The following is a 27,274-nucleotide window of genomic DNA, read 5'->3' on the forward strand; positions in this document are numbered from 1 at the left end:
GAGTACTCCGAGGTTTTTCCTTCTTTAATAACATATTGAACGGTTCCTGCAATAAAAACCAGTGAACATCCTAGATTCTTTCTATTTGACATTATCAATAGCCTATCAATCACGTTTACTTGGATAAATAAATATTTGTGCTACGAAATCGGTTTTAATTTATATAAATAGCTAATATATCTGTGATTTATCAATTTTGTATTGTCATAAATGGCACTCAGATATAAGAAATCAAATTTTGATTTTTGGGTAGAATTTAAAATTTTGTTAGCGGAGTTGACTAGAAATGTTTTTTGGAAGAATTAATTAATTAAAGTGTCGTCTAAATCTGGAATAACTAAAGCAAAATGTGTATTTTTAAGATGTTTGTCAATTTCCAAATCAGTCCACCTGTATATGTTTGTTTGATCACATTAAAAATTAAACAAATTAAGAATAAAAACAATAAATCTATTTACACATAGTACACAAGGAATTCTTTTTATTGTTTCTAAAATTGTTTCTACACCATTTGTAAACCTTTTGTAATACTTTCAACGTGTTCTTTTGCTTTTAAACGTAACGCAGCAATCGATGAACTTCTAGGATCCGACGTACTTGTAACCGGTGTTGAATGAGCTGGGGGTGCTACGCTAGTTAATGTAGGCGACGTAGGTGGATGTGCATGTCGACTTGGATCAGCTACAACGGGTGGTGTTAAGTAACTTGGGTATCCAGTTTGTGGATGACTTAAAAAACCAGGTAATGCACTCAATAATGGTGGCGATAGCCATGGATCCATTGGTAATGCTAAGCTTGAACCAGCTACACGTGATAATGAGCCAACTGCATGATATTCGCTTAAACCTAAACGTGCTGCTTCCATTTTCTCTTGTCGTCGCCATTTTGCACGTCGATTTTGAAACCATACCTGCAATAAAAAAATTGTTGTAATTAAATATTTTCAATTAATAATTTTTTATTTACTAAAATATTTTTTATAATTGAAATATTTTATATATTATTGTAATTTGTAAATGAATCATGTTGTAAAATTAACAATAGATATATATATCCTATTTTTTTGGAAAGAGAGCTTTAACTATAGAAATGACACTTTTCAACGGGTTCACGATCTAGTACAAAAACTATACAAGAAAAAAATTGATTCTGGTCTTAAGCATCTTGAAGACCGAAAAAATAATAATTTTTCAATTTGAGAAATACAATGAAAAAAATCATATCTCCGCTAATGTAACTTTAAAGTTTTAGTTTCGCTTGAGGCCTAAAAAATTTTTTAAGTTCCACCAAATATGCGAAGGATTATTTTATTCAAATAGTTTACTCGATAATAACAGGCAAAATTCTTTGTAAGATTATTATCAATTTAACTGTGTATCCAAATCCACAATCGAATCACACTATGAGTCATACTCGGGAGGCGTTTGATCTTCTGTATCAGGTGCCGGCTTTCCCACTTCCCCAAAATTAATACCAGGATAGTTCCTAACAAAGTCAGGCATAGCTACATACCTACCCCTTCCTTTCATTTTCCTTATCTCTTTTTATGGTATGTTCTGTGCAATATTGGTAAAAAAAAGAATAATAAATTCATCTTGTGAAAGCAACCTTTATTTGAGTTATTTTACCCAATATTGAAAAATACGATGCACAAAGTTCAACTTTAGTGATTCGATCTTTTAATTGAATTCGAATCAATTAAATTGTACCATTATGTTCAAAAACACACTTCCAAGTTAAAAAAGTTGGTCGTGCTAAAACCCACCATCAAAAAAAATTAACTTAAAAAGTGGTTGGCTGGTGTACTGGATGAAAAAGTTGCACTCAGCCTTTAAAAAAAATTGATGAGCTAAAAACAGTGTTGTAGTTTTTAGTGATTGTCGACGCGAACCTTTTTTTAGCTCCTAATTTGGATTCGGGATTTTTGGTGAAATATATTTGATGACTTATTTGTTCGAAAAGTCGTTAAGAACAAAAGACAGATTTCTAAAAGCAACTGCTAAACAATTTTTGTTTAAATTGAATGAAATTTGAGGTTTATTATTTATAAGAGCATTTGTGAACAAAATGGCCATTGTCTCAGCAACTGCAGCAAGAAACGAGAATACCTTCGGAATACGCTGTAAATTATAATTCTTTTTGACTCTTCAAAAAATTTTGTATAGACTATTGTCCTCACCTAAGAGGGGGTTTAGTAAAAACCCAACAAAGTAGCTTTCATTTCGAGAATAACATAAAATATTGAACGTCAATCATCGGATATTTAAAAAAAAATTATACATATTATATAATAAACTAAAATGTTTCATTAAAAAATATTAAATGTATTCAAATGGAGAAAATAATATGATAAATACAATATAAAATTAAATAATATTTAATTTTACTCTTTATAATTAAAACAAATTAAATTTTAAGCAAATTAAATGATATTTATAATGGTTACGCTTAGTGTGGAATGAGAGTTCGATATTTTATAGTTTTTATACAATTTTTTGTGTAGGTAATGTATTTTTGTTTTTGATGTTTAATAAATAATAATTTTTATATTTTTTAAATGACCTTAAGGGGATTTGTATTTTATATATTCATATATTTTATTGGTTATCAATTTGAATATTTATTTATATTTTTTTATGTTTAAAATGGAATGGTTAAAAAAATTCGCCACGCAAGAAATGTGTACGCTTAGCGAATGTACCAAATTTAAATACACAACAGTATAATATTTATTGTATTTAAAGAGCGAAAAGAAACAAGTAATAGAATTTGGCATTTTTCTAAGAATAAAATTTATTTATTGCATAGGTAAAATTGTACAAAATAAATTTTACTGTAATTGTATTATCATGTTTTTCGTAGGTTTTCATCTTTTTATTTTTGGAATTAAGAATATTTGAAAAGGTAATTAAGATTGGGACTGGGACTCCTCGGTCGAGAAAACGATAATTTAAAAAAAACGATATAGATTCGTTAAAGTATAGATCAAAGTCAATTCCAAAGTAAATGTTACAGTAAAAACATGTTAAAGGAACTAGCTTGTCTTTGGTGGATAATACTTTGTTTGTTAAATTTTCATGCCATAAGTTATCAGAGCTATTTTATAATTTCTCAGAGCTTGTCTGCCCTTACAATTTCCATTAACTATATGAAATGTTTATGCATGTTTTATCTACAAATTTATCGACCAGACAAGTAGAAGCTTTTGCTTCTTATTTGTGTTTTCATTGTGTGGGAAAATAGTGGTATACTTGAGTACCGTCGGGAGCTATAGGGTTAAAGAAAAAATAGACACAAATTTCTTTCAATAAATTCAGAATTGCATAATCAGAAAAATAACTGTTTTGAAAACTTTATCTAAACTTATAATAGCCATATAATTATTACATATAACTACTAGGTAAATAAAATAAATTATTTTAACATTTACCAACTAATAAAATTATATTTAAATGAATATTTATTTTACAAAAAATTATTTTTAATAAAATAAAATTTTAATTCCCTTCTGACAAATAAATATGATTGACACACTAATAGCCCAATATACCAGACGGAATATTGTATAGTATTATATCCCAAGTGACTGACTGGCTACCCAAATTATTCTTACCAATGCGTAATCTACATTATCATTTTTGATATTATATTATTAAACGTACGATGGCCTATGTTTAATGTCTAAGAATACTTCAAATTTTATAAAATTTCAATAATTAAAATTAAGTTATTTGTTTCTTTTTTTGACGCTATTTTCAGCAGGATCGGAGACTTGGCATTTATAATCTAAGATCAAAAAAGTAAAAATATTAAAAAAAGGAAAGCATTACCTATAAAAGACAAATTTGAAAAAATAAAGTTAAGAAAACTTTATTTACTCCTCCGTTTTTATTAATTTTTATTCGTATTGTAATTGTTGGTATGAGAAAAATATAATGTTTACTTGTGTAATATCTAATTCAAGGAAAATATATAAGAAATGTCGGCATGTTTATTTACAGGGTTACTGCAATTTTTTGATTTTTTTTTTATTTTCACTGCCATGAACACTTTTAGTTACATTCCAAAAGGAAAAGGATAAAATATGAAGCAAAAATTTGGTAACTTTCAAGTTTAAGAAAAGTTTTGTCCCCGAATAATAAATAAATGTTTATAAAGGAAGCGGAAGAAACAAAATACCTATAAAGTCAATATTGTGCCCATCGAGCTCATTTACTCGGATAATTCGTTGGAAGTCATGTGAAAATTAATAAATTAATAAAAATAAAATTTTTCTTTTCTCTAAGCACATGGCCCTTATCTATCCACTTTTCTTCTAATATGAATTCAGGCAGTGGCTTTTATAATTCCAACAAAGCGTGATTCTAAATATAGTACCTACCTAAATAGCTGCAGATAATTTACGGAGAGTCTCTCTTGAGTTAAACGGATGTAAAAGAGATCGTATATGCGTTCATGATATTTCAACGGGTTTCTTCTCTGATACAACACAAGCCCGTAAAGTTTACGCCTTATATATTACATAGCCAGTTACAAGTCTATAGTGAGTAGTCAGACGATAATTTTATTTTATTATATAAATACAAACTGATATTATCTTTGATTTATAACAAATTACATATTTGTTTTCCGGTAAAAGGTTTTTTTTACCATTTTTTTACCTGATGATTAGCTGCAACGATAACAATCACATAAGGATAATATATCATTCTGAATTAGTTTATATAAGGATTTGAATTATATAGTTAGAAATAGAAGGACATTTTCATGCAAACGTCTATAGGTCTAGTTAGTTGTATTGTTATACATATATACAGCGTGTACATAAAGCATGGAAACAGTTTAAGAACTCGAGAAATACATTTCGTTTCAAAAATGTCCAATATTTAAAAAAAATGGAACCCCAAATTCACCCCCTGGATTGGAGCAAGGGTCAGCTTTGTATTCTTTAACCATTCTTTATTAAAGAATAGGCTTCTCTATATAAACAAAATTTAGTGTAATCTGAATTTTTTTCGTTTTACTTTTGTGTTTTTCTTTACTTTTTCACAAAAATAACAGTTTTCGATAAATATTTTCAAAGTTTCTCCATTTCTCTCTAAAGAAGACGTGGTTGTTCTTAATTCGGCACTAACGATCGGTTTTATGAAGTAATTTTATTATTTTAATTAATAGTGTGGTCTAACGATAAGCGAACATTTCGAATAACTAATTCACATTTGGAAATATACATTTGGAAAGTCGACATCTGTTTCCAGAAGATGTTCTATTTTTAGCATCAACTCGTGATATTATTTCGGTGTATGAACTGATTTTTATTATGATTTTTCAGTACAATAACGCGTTATCTAACACAAAACGAAAAAATTGTTTCAAGTAACACAATTCTTTTTTTTTTAAATTAGATAGTCCAAATATGTAATAAAAATGGCAGTTTTCCTTTTGGATTTCAAAGTTGCATTTTTCATTTCATAAAATTTGACACTTGTTTTTCGTTTTCGAAATAAAATTTGTTTGACGAGTTGTTATACAGTTTCTATAATTTAAGGACACACTGTATAAAACTAACTTATTCCTTAGGGGAGTCACAATAATTATGGTATACTATAATTTTTATTATTTATTTTTATTTCCGTAATTTTATTTTCTCATTAAATAATTTTATTATAACAAAAAACTCATAGATCAAGTGCGATTGTAACCCGCATACAAGTAGTTCTATATGGTATCTCTCTTATTTGTGATAAAAAGATTTGTTGCTTTTGAAAAGGGACACTGGTGACTTATTTTCTTTCGCAGGGTTCCGAAAATTTTTAATTGCGAAATAGAAAAATTATTGAATGAAAAGCAGAAAAATGAAATGTTAGAAAACAAGCAAGAAATTGAAGTGGTTCAACATTTTATAACATCATTGTCCGAGAGAGTATCCGAGCCAATTTTACAACAGATGTTTTGCAAAATATTTGATCGTTTCGATTTGTTACTAACTCATTATTGAAATTAAAAAAAAAAAACTGTTATTGTTCAATTTTAAGTACCAGCTTTTAAGTAATCATTTGCTTAAATAAGTGCACCAATCAGTAAAATAAACGGTGTGGCCCGGTTGATAAAAACTTAGCCGTGTCATTACCTCAAATATAATTAAAGCGTAACTGATATAATCAATATTGCTTAGAGGTATGTTACAAATTATTTAGCAAAAAAATCGTTTCAGTGCAAAAATGAAACGGAACTCTGAATACTAATTGATTATATTTTAATATTGCAGTATACATTAATTGTAAAGGGTATTATTTTTTGTCCTTTGACCTGAAAAATATTTAACAAATTTAATTATCATTAATTATGAATTGGAATGCCCTACAGAATTATTATATACTGAAAATATAATGAAAATGTTTGAGTAATTAATTTTATTTTTATGAAATTATAAAAACATTTTAACAGACCGTTAGTGACGATAAAACAAAGAAGAAAGAAAATATTATATACAAGTAACTTTTATTATTCAACTTGTACTCAATCCCTAGAAATAATTTGCGAGAAATATTTAAGTATCAAAATTAACTTTTAATTACGACGCAAAGAAACATTTTTTACAATTTCGCTAAGAAACATTTTTATTGAAACGACATTATTCTATTTTCTCAATGCAAACATTTTGGTTTTAACAAAATTCAGATAACATTGTTTTATTAAATTGTAAATTAAAAAAAAAAAAAGTTCAATGTACAAAAGCGTTTTGCGAGCGAGAGTTTCTATGGCCTTCAATTTTTAGGGCTGAAACTTAATATAGTTTACCAGCGCTCCCATAAATTGGATAATAATAGCATGCATATTTCTTCCCAAAACTCCACCAAAAGGAGAATTTCTATTATTCTAAGATTTTAAATTTTTAAATTACTAAAATATTTTTAAATTAATAAAATAAAAATTGATAAACCGATGGAACAAGAAAGTTGCATAAAAGCGTTAAAATGAAAATAAAAATAGGATACTTTTTTTAATGACATGATTTCATCTCTTGTTGTTACAATAACTAATCGTTACAATTTAATGAAAATTTGATGTTAAAATAAATTGAACTAGAAATTGAAATTACCGACTATCACAACGATAAGTAATAATGTGTCAATTAAAGACAGTATTCACTAATCTAAACTAATCCGAGCACTTTGAATTATGATGCTAGAGGAGGTTTAATTCTGCAGACATACGATCAATTTATACAATTACACATATGTAATGTATGTAATGTATGGTCGTTTTACCATATAACAAATTACATTTAATGTTATTTACTAATAGCTACGATCTTATATTTAGGAAACCAAGTTGATTGTATATTGGAAATCCTACTATGTGTATTAAAGCATTGTTGATGGTACAATTTTAGTTTGAATACAAAACGGTTCTATGAACATACAAATAAAGTTAAAAAACTAGAAACTCGCCGACAAAATCACGCTTTTAACAGTATGAAAACAAGAAAATATTTTCAACTGTCATTGTAATGATAGGTAAAATCGTCACAGTCGGATGACCTTTCTTGGTTAAAAAGCTTTGAAGAGGACGGAAAAAACTTGTTAAATTTCAGATGAAAATATTTTCTTGTTTTCATACTTTTAAGAGCGTGGGTTTGTAGTCGGCAGGGTTTTAGTTTTTGAACCTTATTTAAACTATTTTTCTATTATTTAGTTTTTGAACTTTATTTAAAGTCTTTTTAAGTTTAGTCCCAAGTTTGTAATGCTTAAAAATATTGATGTTACAAAAAAAATTTTTGGTAAAGGTGTTCATAGAATCATCTACACGATAACACAAAAACGAAAAAAGATATCAAGCTGAAGTTTTTACAGCGCACTCAGGACATAAAATGTGAGATCGAGCTCGTAAATGAGCAACATAGGTCAATTGGGTCTTGGGTCCGGAGGACCCATCTTGTAAATCGTTAGAGATAGAACAAAAGTTAAAATATAAAAAATGTTCCTTAACAAAAAATAAACAACTTTTGTTAGAAACATTTTTTTGTAAACATCACTGTTTACTCACGAGGGCACACATTAGATGCAAATTTTATAGTATGTATTAATATGGGATTATCATTTATGTGTATGTGTGACATGTATGGTATTTCAACAATTAACTCAGTTTTCACTTATTTTCTTTTTGGCTAAGCACATTTTTCCCCAATGACTTGAAAACCGTAGCGTGATTAAAAACGACATGATGTAACTTAAATACTTCTCTCGTAAATAGAATGATTCGGTACGATGTATATTAAAGAAATTGTACGCCTTAGAGCCATGAAAATAATGTGCAAGGAAGTTTTTTTGCTGTTTATTTTTTAAATGTTGCACTACCAATCAAATGTTTCTTTGAATTCCAACCCCTGCTTGAACTGAATGGAAATACCTACAATTAGGTAGATATTTCACACAAGAAGTAATATTAAAAAGAGGTACAACCCTCATGTATAGAGGAACGATAGCTGTTTCCCTGTTTCATATTTACAAAGATGTGATATAAAAGCATTTCAATCAAAATCGTATAAACTTCCTCTTACATTTAATAGTTTCCCTATATAAAAGAAAAGTTTACAAAGACAAATGTTTATATTTTTCCAATTTTTATCTCAATAGTTTTATTTATGTTTATGAAAATAGTCGAATAAATTTTTATTTTATTTAGAAATATTATTGTAATTTGAAATAAAGAGTAGGCACGTGTTACATGCTCAGAGCAATTATAATACACTGATAAGCCGGAAAAAAGCCGGCGATAATGGAAAAGTTAGGAAACAGCACCGATTTTAATGAAACCTTTTCTAACGTACTTATAGGACTCCAAGGAACATTCATTCCACTTAACCTTACCATGGGGGAGCATAGGACCCCAGCGGGAGGCATATGTATTACACTTTTTTTTATAAGCTTATTTTGTGTTAAAATTGTATTTTTTCCGCTGAATACGAATCTGATGTGAAATTGCGCGAATTCCATAAACAAGTCGTGTCCGTTTCGGCCTGTTTTGGCCCAAAAAAACTCCCATAATATTTTTTTCTCACAAAAAATATTAAATAAATACGTTGGAAATACTAAATTTTACATTTACACAACTATATCAAAATATTAGTAGTTTCTAGAGACTATGTTCAGAAATAAATATTTAATTTATATTAAATGACAAAAATAGCGCGGTTTTCTGAAGACATGACATAATTCGTGTAATCTGATATCGAATTTGTAGTCAGCGATCAAAAATTATCCTAGAGCACAATTTGAACAGTCAATACTTGGCCGTTCATGTGCCAAAAATGTGAAATTATAGGCCAAAAATGGCATGATTTTCGGAAGACGTGGTAGAATCCGTTTAATACGACATCGGACTTGTATTTAAAGACCAAAAGTACCTACTAGATGACAATTTTAAAACTGGGGTCTTATTCCTTCCTATGACTAGCTTAAGATGGCTAAATGTTTCTTGGGCTCCTATTTCACGTTACAAAAAGTTTCATTAAAATCGATGCTGTTTCAAATCTTTTCTTATGCATCCCAGTTTATTAACTATACAATTTTTTCGATAGTCTAAATAACTTCGGCTCCAACTAAATAAACCAGAAAGTTGTTTAAGAGAAAGTCTCGGTTAGGTTACCTTTCAAATTCTAAGTGAGAAAAAAAAATTTTAGAAACGTGATAGTTAAAATTGATAACTATTCATTTGAAATTTCGTTTCTGGCTTCGATATGCATCTGAAATTATTGATTATAGATCATTTTAAAAAATGCTGCGATTTTTACGAGGCTTGGAAAATTTTAAGTTGCGTAAAAAAATTGGGATTCTGCACCAAAAATTTAAGCTAACGAAATTTGGAACAAAAGGGTCATAAATGATGGCAAATGTAGTGAAGGTTTAAACGCTAGTCTTTATATTTAAAAGTTGCCAAGCGAAGCGGATAGGTAACTACTAGTAGCTTATATAAAGAAATAAAAAAAGAAAATCTTCATAAATTCATTAAACAGTTAGGAAAAAACGACACCTTTTCGAAGAAAATTGAACTAATGATGTTTTATTACATTGACAGAAGAGAGATAGAAGCAATAAGACGGCATTAAACAGGCATCACTGATTAAATAGAAAGAAACTTGATATAAAATTGTAAAATCGTGGACGTGGTGTTTACATACACACAAGCAAGTATATGTACTACGTAGTGCTTTTATTCTAAGATGAAGTAGAAAAAGAAGAAGAAGATGGTGCCTGGAGTACTATAAAAGGATAACTTATTAAATGTTCAAAGTATATATAAACGGTTCTAATACCGTTGTATGACATCCCTCTAATATATTAAATTTATCTTCATTTTGATAAATAATTATTTTAAAGAGCACGCGGAGCTTTTAAACATTTTCATTCACTTATACAACACAAAGCTTGTGAAAAACCAGCATTAATTATTTTATGGTCTTTAGATATTTTAATGAAGATATCTTTCATTTATGTTATGTTTTTTTTTTTTTGCTTTTTATGTTGTTAACTAATTCCAAGCACGACGTTAATTATTTCCTTAAAATTATAATTTTTAATATTTCTATGTATTTTTTTTTTTTTTTTCATACATTATGAGTATTTTTTATCGTTTTATTATTTTGTTTCGGAAAGATTATTCAATTTTTTTTTATTCGCAATAATCTTGTAATTCTATTAACTTATTTATTAATTTAGTTTATTTCTTACTAAAAGCATTGTTCTTGTAGTATTGGTGTAAAATTGCTTCCCACGAAAAGAAACGATAAGAAAATATTTGTTAACAAACCACTTTTTAAAGAAAGTCCTCATTTTAAAAACTATGTTGAAACTATGTTCCTTATCGAACGTTATCGTTCTAATTTGTTTGCTGGTTGAGACGTAAAACCAAAAAAAGTGCAATAAAAAAAAGTACACAAACCAACCATTTTCACCTAGGTTATCCAGGAAACTAAAATTTCCTCAATCGATTCAGCCTGCCATGAATTTTTCGAAAATGCAAGAATATGTGTATAATTTGTTAGTTTGTATTTTGTAAACATTCTATGTTTCATCATTTAAAAAAAATTGAGTTATGAAGTCAGAAGTTAAAGATAACAGTGATAACTTAATGCAAATACAAGGAAATTTTTATGTTATGTCAGAATATATATCCTGATCAAACCAAATGAAGCATGTCTTTTTTAAACTTTAACTACAAATAACTTATATAGTATAAACTAAAAGTAGCTATAAAATTAAATTAATCAAACAAGTATTTCACATCTATAATTAATACCTTAAATTTTCAGAAAAATATCTTGTAAATGAAAAAGTAAGCATTACATTTATAATGTACGAAAGAAATATAGCTACTACCGGATGCCCACGACACCTCTCCTTTCTTTTTTTCATTATAGATAAACTAGCTGTGAACTACCCGCTTTGCTGGGCAACATCCCTACTTTCACCGCCTCCCCCTTTTCCTTGCGTAGGGGTGACAGTTTTGTAAAGTACACGTCATGTTCTTTTATTTGATACCCCACTGGGGTATATTTGAAAATATTCGAATATTAATCCCCACTTTCTCACTCCATCTTTACAACCCGATGGTTAAAAATAGATAAAAACAATCCTTGATGGTATTGATCTTATATCCGTTTTTAGGTTACCATCTATTTCCTTACTAATTTTCATCAAAATCTGTTCAGCCGTTTAGACGTGAAAGAGCAAAAGTCCCAACAAAAAAGACTAAAAATCACTAATTCAATTTAGTTATCTGCTTACTGCCTACCCCCTAAGAACGATGGCGTGATTATAGCCTATGACCATTTCTAGGTTATCATCTATCACCATACCAAATTTCATCAAAATCCGTTCAGCCGTTTAGGCGTGAAAGAGTAACAGACAGACAGACAGACAGAGTTACTTTCTATAATATTAGTAAGGATGTGAATCGTATGGAAAACCCTTTGAATATAAATCTTCTTCTATGACGCCTAGTCATATACAGATATTATACAGTTTATAACTTACTACTCATGTACCGATAAATATACTTGATAATCAGAAACGTTCAGTAATCGAAACACTTTACTAGTACGCGCATTCAATACCACTTTCTAAAAAACATTCAAAAATGATGTTGTCTATTTTTATGATTCAGTGTCATGATTTGAAAACCGCGATAACATCACAATAATACGTGCTAAATGCTGTGTGTACAGTCTCAATTAAATACATACATTCCAAAGCGTTTTTGTAATGTCCAATAAGTACACATGAATTTCTTTAAAAATTCAAGATATTTAATTTAAACAATTTATTTGTCTTTTTGAAGTATTAAAATTGACTGGTTAAAAAGATCTTTACCTACTTTTTTTTGTAAAGATTATTCGAATGAAAAATAATAATTTGAATAAATATTTAATAAAATATTTGGAGGAATGTTGAGTTATTAATTTAGTAAACGGGAAGTGATACAAATATCAATTCGTGGAAAAAATAAAATATTTATTTCTATAGGTAACCAATATTTATACGTATGTTTGACATGTATTTGTATATATTGTGGTAATAAGAAAATACAATTTCCAAATTGACAAACAAATGAAAAATATATAAACAGGATATCGGAATGAAAATATAAATACGCGGTATGAAACGGAAATGATTATGGTTTTGAAATAGCATATTTATACAATTTCCGTTGTCTGAATAACTGACTACATAATATAAAATCATATTTTTATTGAACCATGGTTGAATATTTGATTATTTGATTGTTTTTCAAATAATCATTATCCAAAAATTAAAATAAAATGGTAACACTTTCTCCATTTAGTGTTGTTTATTTAAGAATAAAGATTTTCAATTATATGACTGATAGTTTCGTTAAATTTATTTTTGTAACACAAGTGTACATTTGGGGAAAACTCAAAAATAGTATGTGAATAGTAACTCAGATCACTTAACTCTGAATTCATATACTATTTTTGAGTTTTCCCCTATAAATCTTACACAAATGTGTAAAAGAATAAACAATTTGGTATACTTCAACTCATTAATCATTCGAACCGTGCCCTGTATTAAAGTAAAATGTTCTTAAATAACATCGTAGTACCTAAATAAAAATTTCAAGAAAATTTTCTTGAAACTACAAAATTGGGAGTTTTCACTTATACGCAGGTAGCACAACTTTTTTTGTTTGCAAAACGTAGTTTCACATTTTTCCGAAAAGTCCAAATAACATACCAAAAAAAAGCTTCACATCGCGTTTTGCGATTTTATTCTTATTCTTATTTTTTTTTTGCAAAATTTTACTGGTGAGGAGGAGACAATGTCTCATCTTCTCTGTCACTGCCCAGCTCTTTTCATGAGGAGATGGACTTACTTGAGCCGGCCTCTCTTTGACGACCTCTCCGACCTGAAGTGCGTCGACGTCAAAGCTCTCCTGCTGTTCTTAAACAGTTCCAAATGGTTCATGGAGTAGTAGCCGAGGATGGGTCACCCCTTTTTTCGGTATCACAACGGACCTTATGGGTTAAGTGTGTCCCACCCCAGGACAGCCACTCTAACCTAACCTAACCTACTGGTGAAAGACTCTTCATAGCAACTACATGTCTTTAGACTACGAAGTACAATATGGTTTTTTGTGTGGAAAACTGTATTTTTTTTTTAAATAATATAATTTTTACACATTTTATCAATTATAATAATTTGAAAGCGTCCCTAGTATGAACTATTTAAAAAAAAAAAAAAAAAAAACAGTTTATTTCTATTAAAAATATATTAGATACTAAATTTAATGCTGAATGAACAATAATTGAGATGTACTTTGTTGTTGTTATTATGTACATTATGTAATATACAATTGATGTTTATCTATTTTCTGAATAGAAAAGAAATGACGACATTGTTGTACAAAATCTCTTCAAAAATATAATATGAAATTAAAAATCATTTAGTACCAATTGTATAAAAAACGTAGGTACATAGCTATTTTATGATAGGGAAAATAAAGGACCTCGATAAAAAATCCATTATTTTTTGCAATTATACTCCTTCAATATGTACTTTTTTTATTGAATATTCGATGGATGGACGAGTTATTTTTAGTCGAAGTCACCATTGTTATAACTTAATTGTGTGCCATAAACTTTATTGTGGGTCTGTTTATCCAAGTTCGCATTCCGCATTGCTCATAGAAGTGGAAGCAAGACGGGTATACGACTCTTCTACCTATCTCAGTTGCTCTTATAGTAATGAGATAGGTAGAAAAAAATGCTGTCTCTCTGTCTTACCCGTATTTTTGGTTGTCACTGGTTAGGCTATCACTGTCTTACTCATATTTTACATACAGTAGTATAAGGGACTTCTCTAAGCCTTTTCTTTGCCCATGCCTGATCTATAAACTATTTTTACCCATCATTTTCTATTTATAATCATTTTCATTAATTGGGTCGTATCAATTAGTGATTCTATTAAGTTGTTCGGTGGATATTGCCTTTATATGGAAAAAACGTTCTTTACTATAAAAATAATTTTATAGTAAAGTATAAAGTTTTAATATGTTTTTTTATGATTAACAAGTGAAAATAACAATGGTCTAAAATAATTGCCTGCTAAACTTTATTATAAACTTGAGACTAAATTTAATATACTCCGGAAAAAGTTGATATATACAGGGTATAATAAAAGTGAAGAGATGAAACTCGATTTAAAATCAATAAAATCGATAGAACGAACAATTTCATCAAAAATTTACGTGTACTTCTTACTGACAATATGGAAAAAAAATACATATCGTTAATTGGAATATTTATTTATTTTAATGGGTGTAGTCTTAGGGTAAAGGTCTCGTTCGAAAGTACCGACACTCACTTTAAGACCTAAGATCCACTTACTTTTGGTGAAAATATTTTAACTGTTTATTACTTTAAATTCTCTCTAACTTTTTGGGAATAGTTATCTACACCGTATTTCTAATTTGAACTACCTTAGAACCCTATAGGTTGTTCTATAATTTCACCACACATAAAATAAATATTTTTTATATTATCACATAATACATTAAAATAGCACATATTTAATGTAACCGAAAGCTTATTTTATACTTAATATCATCAAATTGAATGAACTTGATTCTATTCAATTTGAATTTAAATCCTCTTCACACAACAAAAGGGTAACATAACACATTTAAAATTGTTTTCCCTTTTTTTGAATGACACGTGATGACCGTGTACAATATAAGTATTTCAAAACACAATAAATAAAATGATGTTTATACCTAATTTTAATCCGAAATATTATACAAAATTGGTTAATGCTTATTTATCCGGTGAAATTAAACATCCGAAGTTACAAAAATTCGCACCTAACTCAAAGTTGGTAGGATTAATCAAAATATCATCATAAATAAAATATAAAAAGTCCTCATCCAACTAATTCCTCGAAAAATATTTGCCCGGGGTCAAAGGTCACGCAACGGTTTTTCGTGATTTTCAGCAAAACAATAACTTTTATCACAAAATTAGTTCAGACGAAAATAGTAGAGCTGATAGTTAAATCTAAAAAAATGTTGGGTAGTCATGGTAGGAACAATCCAATATACAACAGCGCTTGTAGTGGATAATTTTAGCGTAAAAGGTGGCTGTTATGACTAATTATCAATTCTTTACATGTAAATGGTATACTAAATGTCAAATTAAAATTATTGAAAAATAGTAACTAATTGGCTTTAGCACTTGTTGGCATATTTTTATAACTATTTAAAATATTAATAATTGTTAACACTAGTTTACATGGTCTTTAAATAAGTTTTTTTTCCTAACAATTGAGGTGCACTGAGTTTTAAAAAATTTAAAAAAGAGGCTACAACAGTATTATTTAACAATATTAAAAATGCATCGCTTTAGTTTTTTCTTGTGTTTTTTGTATCTCCTAAAATAGACCAGTAATAAAAGTTTTGAAAAATAGAGCATAAATGCTTAACAGTTATGCTTCAGCAAGGTTAGAAAAAATGAAGCATAAATGCTCCTAAATGGCCAAGTTTAAGAATAAATATTTATTTAACTGAAAAGTTATTATTATTAAGTCTGAAAATTTAATATGATGATACCTTGATTCTTCGACATAATAAAAAAGAAACAAATACAGTGGACCTTGGCTAAGTCTGAGCTGGATACGTGAGAAATCTCAATAAATAGAACTCAGGCTGATGTGCCAAAGGCTCAGGGACACTTTGGCACTGTATTACCTCTGTTAATGGAACGAAGCAAACCTCTATATCAGGGATTTGTTCATTTTATCGTCATAGTTACCTCTATAACTGAGACAGGGACTGAATTTTATATGCATTAACCTGTGTAACTGAGAACTGAGATAACATCGTTTTGTTTGTTTACTCACTTATTCTACCTTATTCTTCCTTATTCTTTTCCTTTTTTTACTTGTTTGTTTACTCACTTATTCTACTTTATTCTGCCTGAAAATTCCGCTTTTAACTAATTTTGAAATTCATATCAATATGACCCTCTGAATGTTTATTTGAAAAATGCCGAAACGAAGGCTCAAATCGTATTCAGTACGTGAAAAACTAAATTTAATATCCGTTTATGAAAATTAGAAAACACGCAATCAAATTTTTCTAACTGAGATTCCTATAAACCTGTATTTTGACCTCTATTAGTGGAACATTCGGTAAATGAGACAGGTATTTATTTATAGCTTGAATTTCTGATATCTCATTGAACCAGGTTACACCGTATATATTTGCATTTAGTTATTCCCACTAAATAAAACGATATGAAATTCAATGGAAATTTTGATTTGATAATTGCACCTTACATACCTGAAAGTCATAATTAAATCGACTTTCAGATTTATAATAAATATAAATTATCTGTGTATAACACAATTTTCAGACATAAAATAGTTGAATAATTTTTAATGAATTGTTTGATTTTATATAAAATATTATAATTAGTAATTTTGTATGATTAACTGAAAACTAAACTAAACTAATCTATTAGGTAGGTAGATAGTTAGGTACATTGGTGGATAGACTGAACAGGTAAATTGTTATTATTAATAAAATATAAACTATATGAACGTAATTAATTCTGTATTTAAACTCGTAGCAGTAGGTTCATTAGACACACTAACGATATTTACCTACATTGCACATATCCCATTAACATGCCTATGTTATACATGTAATGTTTAATATAATGTATCCACATCCATCGTTACATTCACATACAGGGTTTTTCATTTGAGTTGTAGACAAAAAAAAGAAAACTCATGTGAAACACAAAGATAATATAAACAAGAAAACTGAATTGGATATTTCCATGACTTTTTGGGTCAAAATTATCTTATATACTGAGTTTTATCCCAATTGGAGATAAAAAATTTCTCGATTTTTTTGCAATTTTTTTAAAGGGTACCCCTTTGATAAAATTTAGAAAAACGCAAAAGGAAAATTTTGTTTTGGAATTTGATGAAACTTGATGGATGGGGAAATTTTGATCCAAAAAGTATAAAAATCAGGTTCATTTAATGATTCGATGCTGAGTTTCTGAGATATTGCAATATTTGGATCGATTTTAGTCCGTATCCCAAAAACAATTCAACCAGTCGTCAAATGCACCGATTTTTGTAGTTTTGGGTCAAAATTACCTCATATATTGAGTTTGATCGAAATTGGAGATTAAAAAAATTTATCGATTTTTTTACTTCTTTTTTTAAGCGGTACGTATATTGTAGTTTATGAGCTTACGCGGATATTTATTGGGTTAAATGACCCAACAGGAATCATGTTTAAAAAGATGTTCCTGTATGTAAAAGTAAGTTCAACCACCATGGCGTCAGTACATATGAGAATATAAATGTCACTCTCCTTGGTATCTCATCCTTGTACCATCAAAATGTACATCGTTGCTGAATACTAACTTTGCATAAGTATAAAAGGCGATTATATAAATGCCGTACAGAACTTACGTCTATTTTTACGTCTTAAGTCAATTGAAGTACCATTTCTATTAATGTAAACCAATTCTATTCCTGATACTATGCTAAAGGCACATATCGGCCAGTCTGTAATCTTTTCTAAAAGATTGAAAAATAATATTTGCGATAATTTTTGGACAAGAACTATAAATAAAAATAATATACCTGTATACAAGTCATTATAATAGCAACTATCAACCTACCTACTTATGTATTCTATATTCTCAACATTTCACCCGTATTTTCCCACCAATAAGCTCAAACATGTACACACATACACACATAGATACGCAGACACATACACATATAACTTTGATTTGTGTTGTGTGCTTAATTTATCTCTATATAATCTCACCCTCCAGTTTCTATTTCGCATATTACCGCCATGTTTCTAATTAAAAGCTATTAAGGCAATTATGGGTGAGAAGCATTGTGTGTAAGTTCTGTTGACATTTTGACATTTAGGAAAAACTTTGTATAATGTAAGTATAAGGTTTATGTTATTATTAAAAGACCACCATCATCTTTTCTCTTTGTCCTTTTGAAGGTATGTTGTTCATAAATATATTTTGTTTAGAGTTTTCTCGTTGGTTATATTTAAAGTATAACCAACATAATTCTTATTTTCTCTTATAAAATTATAAATACAATAATGGATTATAATTAATAATATACGAATAAAAGTTAATTAATGAACTTTGTTTGTATTTCAACTGGAAAATCAATTAATCTCATAAAGACATACATTATTAGCCTTTGCAAGGATACAAATTAAATGTGAAGGTCTAATAAATTTATCGAAAACTTTTGTATATAAGTAGACTATTAAAAATCGCAAAATTATCGGACTGACCCAAGCTGAAAGTATTCATCGTATATTTCAATACATGTCTCTACTTAGGAAATGTTATTTTACAGTGATTAAAAAATCACTGAATCAAAATATTCCCAATAGTATACTTCAAATTTTTGTACTGAAATGTTGCTATGTATTTTATAAGGCAATAATACATAAAAGCCACAAGTACTGTAATTGATAAAATAGGTAGGAAAAAATGAAATTAAAGCCAATCCCTCCTTATAGTTACTATATATGAATAAATACCAAGATAAAATTTGCAAGTTATCAAATTGAATTAGGGTGCAATAATGGATGAAATTTTTATTTAATTAAATTCAGGTCCATTGAATCTACAAGATGCTTAAAACAAATTTTTGTTATCATCAATAATCTATATATTTTTTATCCTAATTTTTGCTATGTGTGTGCGTCTGAGTGTGTGTGTCTGTCTGTGGCATCGTAGCGCCTAAATGGATTAAACGATTTTAATTTGTTTGGTTTCGTTTGAAAGGTAATTTAACGAGGAATGTTCTTAGCTATGATTCAAGTGCGAGCTTAGGGTTTCGTACCCGAAAAAGCTAAAAAATTGATGATGATCTTCAAAATTGATTCAGTTTGGAAAAAGCATGACATATCATTTTAACATATAAATAATTACTATGGAAATGAATGGCCAAATAAACCTGGCTCAATTCATTTCAAAAAGTGGTAAAATTATAAGGTAATTCAAAACAATAATTCAAAAGAACAAAGTCAACTCAAATATGGTAATTTCATTTAAAATATTTCCAAAAATTTGTCCCAAAAAGTGATAGCTCTCTAAGTATCCTTTTCATTTCATCTAATGTCCTTGACCATCACTTTGATATTGATTTAAGAAGGAGTGTTTACCTGTGCGTCTGTGTGTTTCTCAGTGGCATCGTAGTTCCTAAACGGTCGAACCGACTTGATAACTTTTTAGAGCTAAATTTTCACAAATCGGTTTACAAAAAATAATTCGCATTTGTCGGGGTTTTTTTCACTTGTGTATACAATAACAGTCATTGAATGCAATGTTCTCTAGCGTCTAGAGTACAAAACTTTTCTTTTAAATCATCATTTAATAAACAAAGCAAGGTAGAATTTATTGAATTACCCTTAGTATAATGAGTGTTTATGTATATACCATACACATATATATCCATCTATCTTTGTTCATCTTATTCACAGCTATTATGTAGAATGTAGAATGTAGAATGTAGAATATGTAGATGAACTAGAATGTATGTATATATTCTAGCTTCATTCCGTACGTAGGTTCGTATAGTATGATGGTACTCTGACATTATTATTATTGTTTTCACTAATTTAAACACTGTTACAAAGCAAACCAAGTTTCTAATTAAACAGTATCTATCTGAGACACAACCTCTAAATTAATATATGAAACACTCAAAATACAATTACATCCATGACTAAGTCATTTAATTAATTTAGTTCAAAATATATTAACAAACACAACGATAATATATACATACATACAAATACATATATATATATATAATATATATATAATATACTAGGTTGTAGTCCGTTAGTTATATCGTTATATGTTAGAAATTGTTATGTAGAAGTATTAGACTTAGTTATATTAGACCGTATGGTGAAAAATTTTGCTTTCTTTTCTTGAAGTATTTTATGCTTTCTCTACACTCTCCGGACGTATCACGAAGTTTGGCAATCTCGATTATGTGGATGTGATACTGTTGGTGGGTGTATCAATCAGATTTCATCTCAGTCGTGTCCGATATTGCTGAAAAAGTGGGTTTTTGTACCTAAATCAAAGAAAACACCCAGTAGCTATTCTGGTTTATATAAAGCATTGTTATTCAACGATTAATTTTCCAATAGGGGATCGGACCAAATTCTGTTCACTTCAGGTGAAGAATTCTCACTGGTATGTAAGATATGAACGTTTAAATTCCCCAATTAACCAAAGAGGAAGATAACAACTAATAACGTCATACGTGGATATCGCCATAGAGATTACTTATAAAAATTTATGTTGCTAAAAGGAGATGGGCAACCTTTGAATTCAAAACTCGTTTGCTTCCAAGGGCTGCCAATTTGAATTGGAAAAGTATTGTGGTGTTCACGAAAATATGCTCAAAGTGATTGAAGTCGATTTTTCGGAAAAACTAAGATTTTTTAAGTTACGGTGGTTGCGAAATAAATGCGATGATTTTTACTAAATAAGGGCATTCCTAGTAGCTCAGTTGGTTTGAGCGTAACCAATTACGTCCGCGGTATGCATAGGGTAGCGGGTTCAATTCCCGTCGTCACAACAAAAAATAATTTAACCAATGGTTGTGATGGGCTGGTGAAATACATGGTATATGTATGAAGTAGGTGATTGAGTCACTAAACTCTATAACATAAACACCAAATTTAGAGTTTTTTATCATGAAGACTCGGGGAAAATGGGTTTTGACTGTTGAACAGATAGACAGATTGACCGACATACAAAAAAATACCTACAATGGTAACTTTTTTCATCTTTAATGATCCCTAAAAAGGATATGACTTTTCAAGAAAGTTTGGAAATTTCTGTGCGTATATTAGAGTGGATATCTACAGCCACAGGAATTTCTGACCTAAGATCACCGGAAATTAATGAGAAGATTTCTCTTCATTTAAGTTTTAACAAACAATAAAATACTTTTCAGCCCACTTTAGAGAAAACAAAATAAGGCATCTAAATGTGTCATTATCTTACGATCTACATACTTACAGACATATAAGTATATACCTATGCATTTCTATAATATCTAAACAAGTTACTAACAGTATTTAAATGTGATGTATATAGTTTGTATCATAATCCATATTTACACAAGATGGATATAATTATAGTCAGAAGCCATTTTCAAATTGAAAAATCGTTTTTAATTGTTTGAGTAAGTGACGACTCTGTTAGGTTAGACAAAACCACACTTTGTGTTAAATTTTCCTTAAACTAAAAATCAAAACAAACACCCTTTTTAAAAAAAAAATTCAAAAATTTACAGTATTTTAAACATCTGTGGTCTAATCGGGATCATGTACAAATGATTCAAAGTATTGAAGCTTGTAGTTTTTGAACAAGAAGGCAAAAATTTTTTATCGCCCCTCAATGCTTTGAGTTAAGGGTTGGGAGGATTAGTACAGTTATCTTTTTAAAAAAATTAAAAAGCTTTTGTATTTCTCTGTTGAATGTTTTTTATACATTCTCGTGAGTTTTGTAACCTAGTTAGACTTTTTATAAAGCAAATTGGACACTATCGAATTCAAAATTTTGTTTTTTGAATAAACATTTATTATTTTATTTAAATTACTGACTGCTTATACAGTTTATAATTCGCTTGTACGCGCTGTTAAAAAATGCGCATTTATGCACTTTCATGCGACCCTTTTTGGCTGTCCAAGTTCATAACTTAGTTAAAAATTTCGAGCAAAGAACTATTAAGTACGTTTCAAACAGTGTTGTTTAATACAAGCCACTACCAAAATGTTTAAGAAATGGTTTAAATTTGATAGTTTTAACTTCAAAAGATCTCGTACGATAATGTAGAAGCTTTCGCATTGCATAGATTGGATTTCTTGCAAAATTACGATCGGCACATAATATATTAAACAACAAAAGAATCACTATCAAAATTCGGTTTTTTTTTTTAAAAAAACTGGCTCTAAAATGTACGCTGAAATTTAATCATAAAAACAGTGTAAGCAGATAGACTTTATATAAAACACAAACTATAATTGAATACGGTTTAGAGTTGTTTATAATATTTACATAAGTTTACAACATTGCAATCAAATCCAGCTCGGAACATTGAACCAAAACCATTTGTATTTCACTAGCAAATGGTAAAAGTGGAACTGACTGACTGACTGGTAGTGGTAGAGATGGATGTTAAATGGTGATGTGGAATGATGATAAATGGTAATGGTATCCCATATTCCTAGTTATATTACATTGGGTAAACCCCACTTTACTAACTGAATTTTCTTAACAACTAGTTTATGTAATAACAACTATATTTAAATGGGTACGAATTTTATTTAATATTGTTGAGTGAATTTTAGATTAGAGTGAGATAAAATATCTAAAATATCTATACAGGATGTGCAAATATTTAATTTTGAGAAGTAGTTCCACACAAAAAGTAGATTTATATCAATTTGTTGTCAACAAGTACAATTTATGCTTATTGGCAACCGGAGCTGAGACCTCGTGTAACCCGGGCGCAGAGTCCTAGCAACCGCAAGTCGATTGGCTGTTACACATACTATTCGTAATCCAATTCAACTAAACTGTTGGTCCACTTCCAGTTCCTCAACCTTGAACAAAAGTTAAGATATGGAAGTAGTTGATAAGGAAGATATATTTAATGAGTTAGAATTGATGCCCAATATGAATTTTTTCCCATATGAATGAATTAAAAATTTGTTCCAATAATGTAATGTCCCTAATGTAATGTTTCCTAACATATATTTAATACTTCCTATGCCAATAGGAGAAGGCAAAAATTCTTTTTCAAAGTTGAAAATAATAACTAAGTTGATATTATTAATTCATTTCATTTTCATAATACGTTTCGAATCGAAAGTAGATTTCAAAACAGTCGATATCATTAAAAGATATGGAAATCTAGAAGCCAAAAAAAAAAATATATATATATATATATATAATTTGGTTTTCTTTTATTGACAAAGAAGGTGCATAAATGATATTTTTGTACTCTGTATATATGAAATATCAAGGTATACCAATTAATTTTATTCCCAAGTTTGTAACGCTTAGAATTATTGATAAAATGAACAAAATTTTGGTGTAGATATTCATAAAATCATCTTAGTAGTCCATTTCTGGTAGTCCGCCTCACCACGATAACTCAAAAATGAAAAGAGATACCAAGCTGAAGTTTTTATAGCGTGCAGGATAAAAAAAGTGGGTTTGAGTTCGTAAATGAGCAACATATATCAATTGGGCTTTGAAACCGTAGGACCCATCTTGTAAACCGTTAGAGGTAGAACAAAAGTTTAAATATAAATGTTCCTTATTAAAAAAATGACAACTTTTGTTTGAAACATTTTTTCGTAAACATCGTTGTTTACCCTTGAAGGCGCAAAGAAGGACAAAACATCGGTGTACATTTTCTCCAAAACTACAAAAATAGCGAGTTCAAAATTTGCAATTTGCTTCATTAAGATTCGAAAATCAAAGCTTGATCTTAGTATAGTTGTGTTGGTTTTTAAAAATTTTCTAATTTATAAAAAAAAATGCAAGGACTTACATTCAATACTTTCTTTACAGCATATTTTAATAATTAACTCAGTCAATTGTTTGTTTTTAATTGTTTTAAATATGAATTGATATAATAACTCATATAATAAAAGTGGTAATTTTTCAGTGTTAAATCCATTGGCTAATATGATCAAACATAAAATTGAGTTGGTGAATGTCGTTACTATGGAAATATCTTAATAAAAACCCATGCGCGGTGCAGATACTCACCTATTTTCATTGTACATCCTGTACATGTGGTTGATATATGCGCTCTTCAAAGTTATATGTATGTATATTTGTATACTAAATTTGTTTCTATTTATTATTAAAAAATGATTTCAACTGTAAAAATGTAAATAAAAGTAGGTAGATTTATATCATCCATACCTCTACTTATATTTTATTTATTGTAGGTATTATATAATATATGTAATGAAAAATCTTCATGTCATTTTGAAATTTTTAAAAAATAAATAATCTTTATAGGTATTTACTTACGTGTAGATATCAATATCAGATTTTGTTGATTTAGATAGAAAATATTTCATTATAAGTGCGATACTTATAGTCCACGCATTCGACTTCCCAGATGATAAAAATCACTTCCTAACTGCTTAAAACACTACAATATAAAATATTTTATTGGAATAAAGATGTATAACTTAGAGGTTAAATTCGATTTTTATATGCAAGAGTTACTAAAATCAATACCCGGCCTTGGAAAAAATATTTTATTTATTTATTTATACAAATTCATTAAATTAATTATCCTAAATATTCCTGTATCAGATTACCAGAAAATAAGCATGGGAGAAATTAATTGGTAAGTGTTTTTAAACAACTTTACTAATTATAAAAATTTCCAGTCAGAAATATTTCAAGTTTAAATTTTTTTCGTCCCCACTAACTCTCCAATTTCTACGCGCCACTATTCGCAATCTCTTAGCACATTCTAATCTCAAACCAATCTTGAATCGTAGCCAACAAGATAGTATTTTCTCGCTATCGATTAGCTGCTTTAAAATAAAGTATCAAGTATAGAGATAGTAAAAAAATAAGCGACCAGAGAATATGCCAGAACATAAAATCTGCTCTTATATGTATAAAAAAAAAAATAAAACTATTTGACTCCTTTAACTAACCCCTTGCCCCCTCGAAATTTTTTTTATTTTTTTCGACCAAATATCATCTTTTTTCAAATAAAGTCACATAATCGTCAAATTCTTAAAAATATTAAAGTAATTACTTTGTATTTTCAGAACTTGACGTGACGCAGTTAAAAATTGTCTGATCTGTGTATTTAAATGTATTTAAAAAGACAGATAGCCTGAAGCTTTTCAAATATACTTTAGATTTCGTCAGTAGTTTTTCTATGAAGTAAATAATTATGAATCTGAAGTCAGAAACAATTTTGTTGTATAATCAAATATAAAATTCACCATACCCCTTGAATTTTATTAAATAATCTTTCTCCTAAATGATAACCCGTATCCATATTGAATATGATTACAAAATATTTCGAATAATTCATTATGGACTATTAGTGAGGCAGTCTACGGCGTGTTCCAAAAGTATAGATGCAGAAAATCAAGTCATTTAGGCAGTAAATTATAGGAAAAATTAACCAGCTTTTGTTTTAAAATCAGCTTTTTTTAGCTTCAAAATTGACCGAGATTTGCAAATTTGAAAATGAAATTTTTTTGCTCAATCAACTAATTGAAAAAGTATCCATTTTGTTAACCGTTAGAGATAGAAAACTTTTATTTGAATCATTCTTTGGTTAACATCCTGTTTACTTGTGAGGGCGCAACTTAGAAAAAACTTTGGAGTCCAAAACTATAAAAAAAAGTATATTGGAAATTTTCAAGTTAACTTCAACTAGTGGTTTTGTAAAATATTTTAAATAGAAAGCCAAAAAAAAAAAATTCCATGTAATATTTTCCAAATTTTTGAAAAAGAAACAAAAATGTGCATAATTAAATCAGCTAGAACTTTTAGTTGAACTTTTCTTTAATTTGTAAAAAAACTGATTAATACCCCCAACTACCATTTAAAAGAGGGGGTTAGGATCGTCCTTGAGAGGTGGAATTTTTTTACGAAGTTTCTACAACCTATTAAAAAACTGTGGAAAATTTCAAGGATACATGATTTTTTTCTTTAGTACCATGGTATCTAGATTTAGTATCATGGCAGCTGAGTATCCTTACGAGTTTCTCAATTATATCTATATTTTTGGTACATCCTATATATAAAATTTGTTACAATTAACTATTATAATATACATCTAACTTTGACATTTCTAATTACACTTTATTACGACAATATAATATATAATGTTCGTTATATAATATACATGATGCATTTTAACGCTAATTATATACAATTTTTTGACAAGTCAAATAAGAGGCATTTGCTTACCAGGCACGTGGCCATACACAATGTTACAAATATTGCACAATAGATATTGGTGTTTATATAATATCGAAGTTGTTTGTGCAAACGTATCGACTGACTGACTGATTGACGAACGAACGGACGGTCGTTTGTATTTATTAATAACTATAGATTAGCTGGAGGCTTTTGCTCATTAATAAATGGTATTCTGATTCACAAATAAATAGTGAATTATTTATTTTATATTTTTGTCCCACATATATTGTACAAATAAACAAGGGAGTAAATAATGTGTGTAATTTGATGTATAAAATATGTCTATTGAAATTATTTATGGCGTAAAAGAATTGTAATTGAATTCTTTTTTTCAAACCTTCGAACTAAGTTATAAGGTCGTGTGTCGTTAAAAGTTTGTAGAATGGATGAGCATTTACACCTAGTTTTGTAATAAGTAGTTGAATTTTTTAATGTAAATTCTTTATTAACTCCTCTTTAGCGTCATCCAAACGGCTCAATGGATCCAAGTATTCTTAGAGAGGTGTTTGGAAAAACCGAAACAAAATGGCAGATTTTTGGATCGAAATAGTAATACGTTAATAAAAAAATTTAATAAAACCTATCGAGTAGGGTATCAAAATAAAGGAAATTTATATAAGTTATAGTCGCCCTGTTTCGTCCGCGGTATGCTTTAGGGTTCGATTCCTGCCGTCGCAA

General features: G+C 28.8%; 1 protein-coding gene across 1 annotated transcript in view; it reads right to left on the reverse strand.

The window, feature by feature from the left end:
- Nucleotides 1–502: 502 nt before the first annotated feature.
- The window catches only part of LOC123298744 (retinal homeobox protein Rx1-like), a 105,120-nt gene continuing 78,348 nt past the window's right edge, over nucleotides 503–27,274 (reverse strand). The window contains exon 3 of the mRNA XM_044880838.1: nucleotides 503–910. Within this exon, the coding sequence (XP_044736773.1) occupies nucleotides 503–910 (408 nt within the window). The remainder of the gene's footprint in view (nucleotides 911–27,274) is intronic.

Source organism: Chrysoperla carnea, chromosome 4 (genome assembly GCF_905475395.1).
Source record: "Chrysoperla carnea chromosome 4, inChrCarn1.1, whole genome shotgun sequence".
Taxonomy (NCBI): domain Eukaryota; kingdom Metazoa; phylum Arthropoda; class Insecta; order Neuroptera; family Chrysopidae; genus Chrysoperla; species Chrysoperla carnea.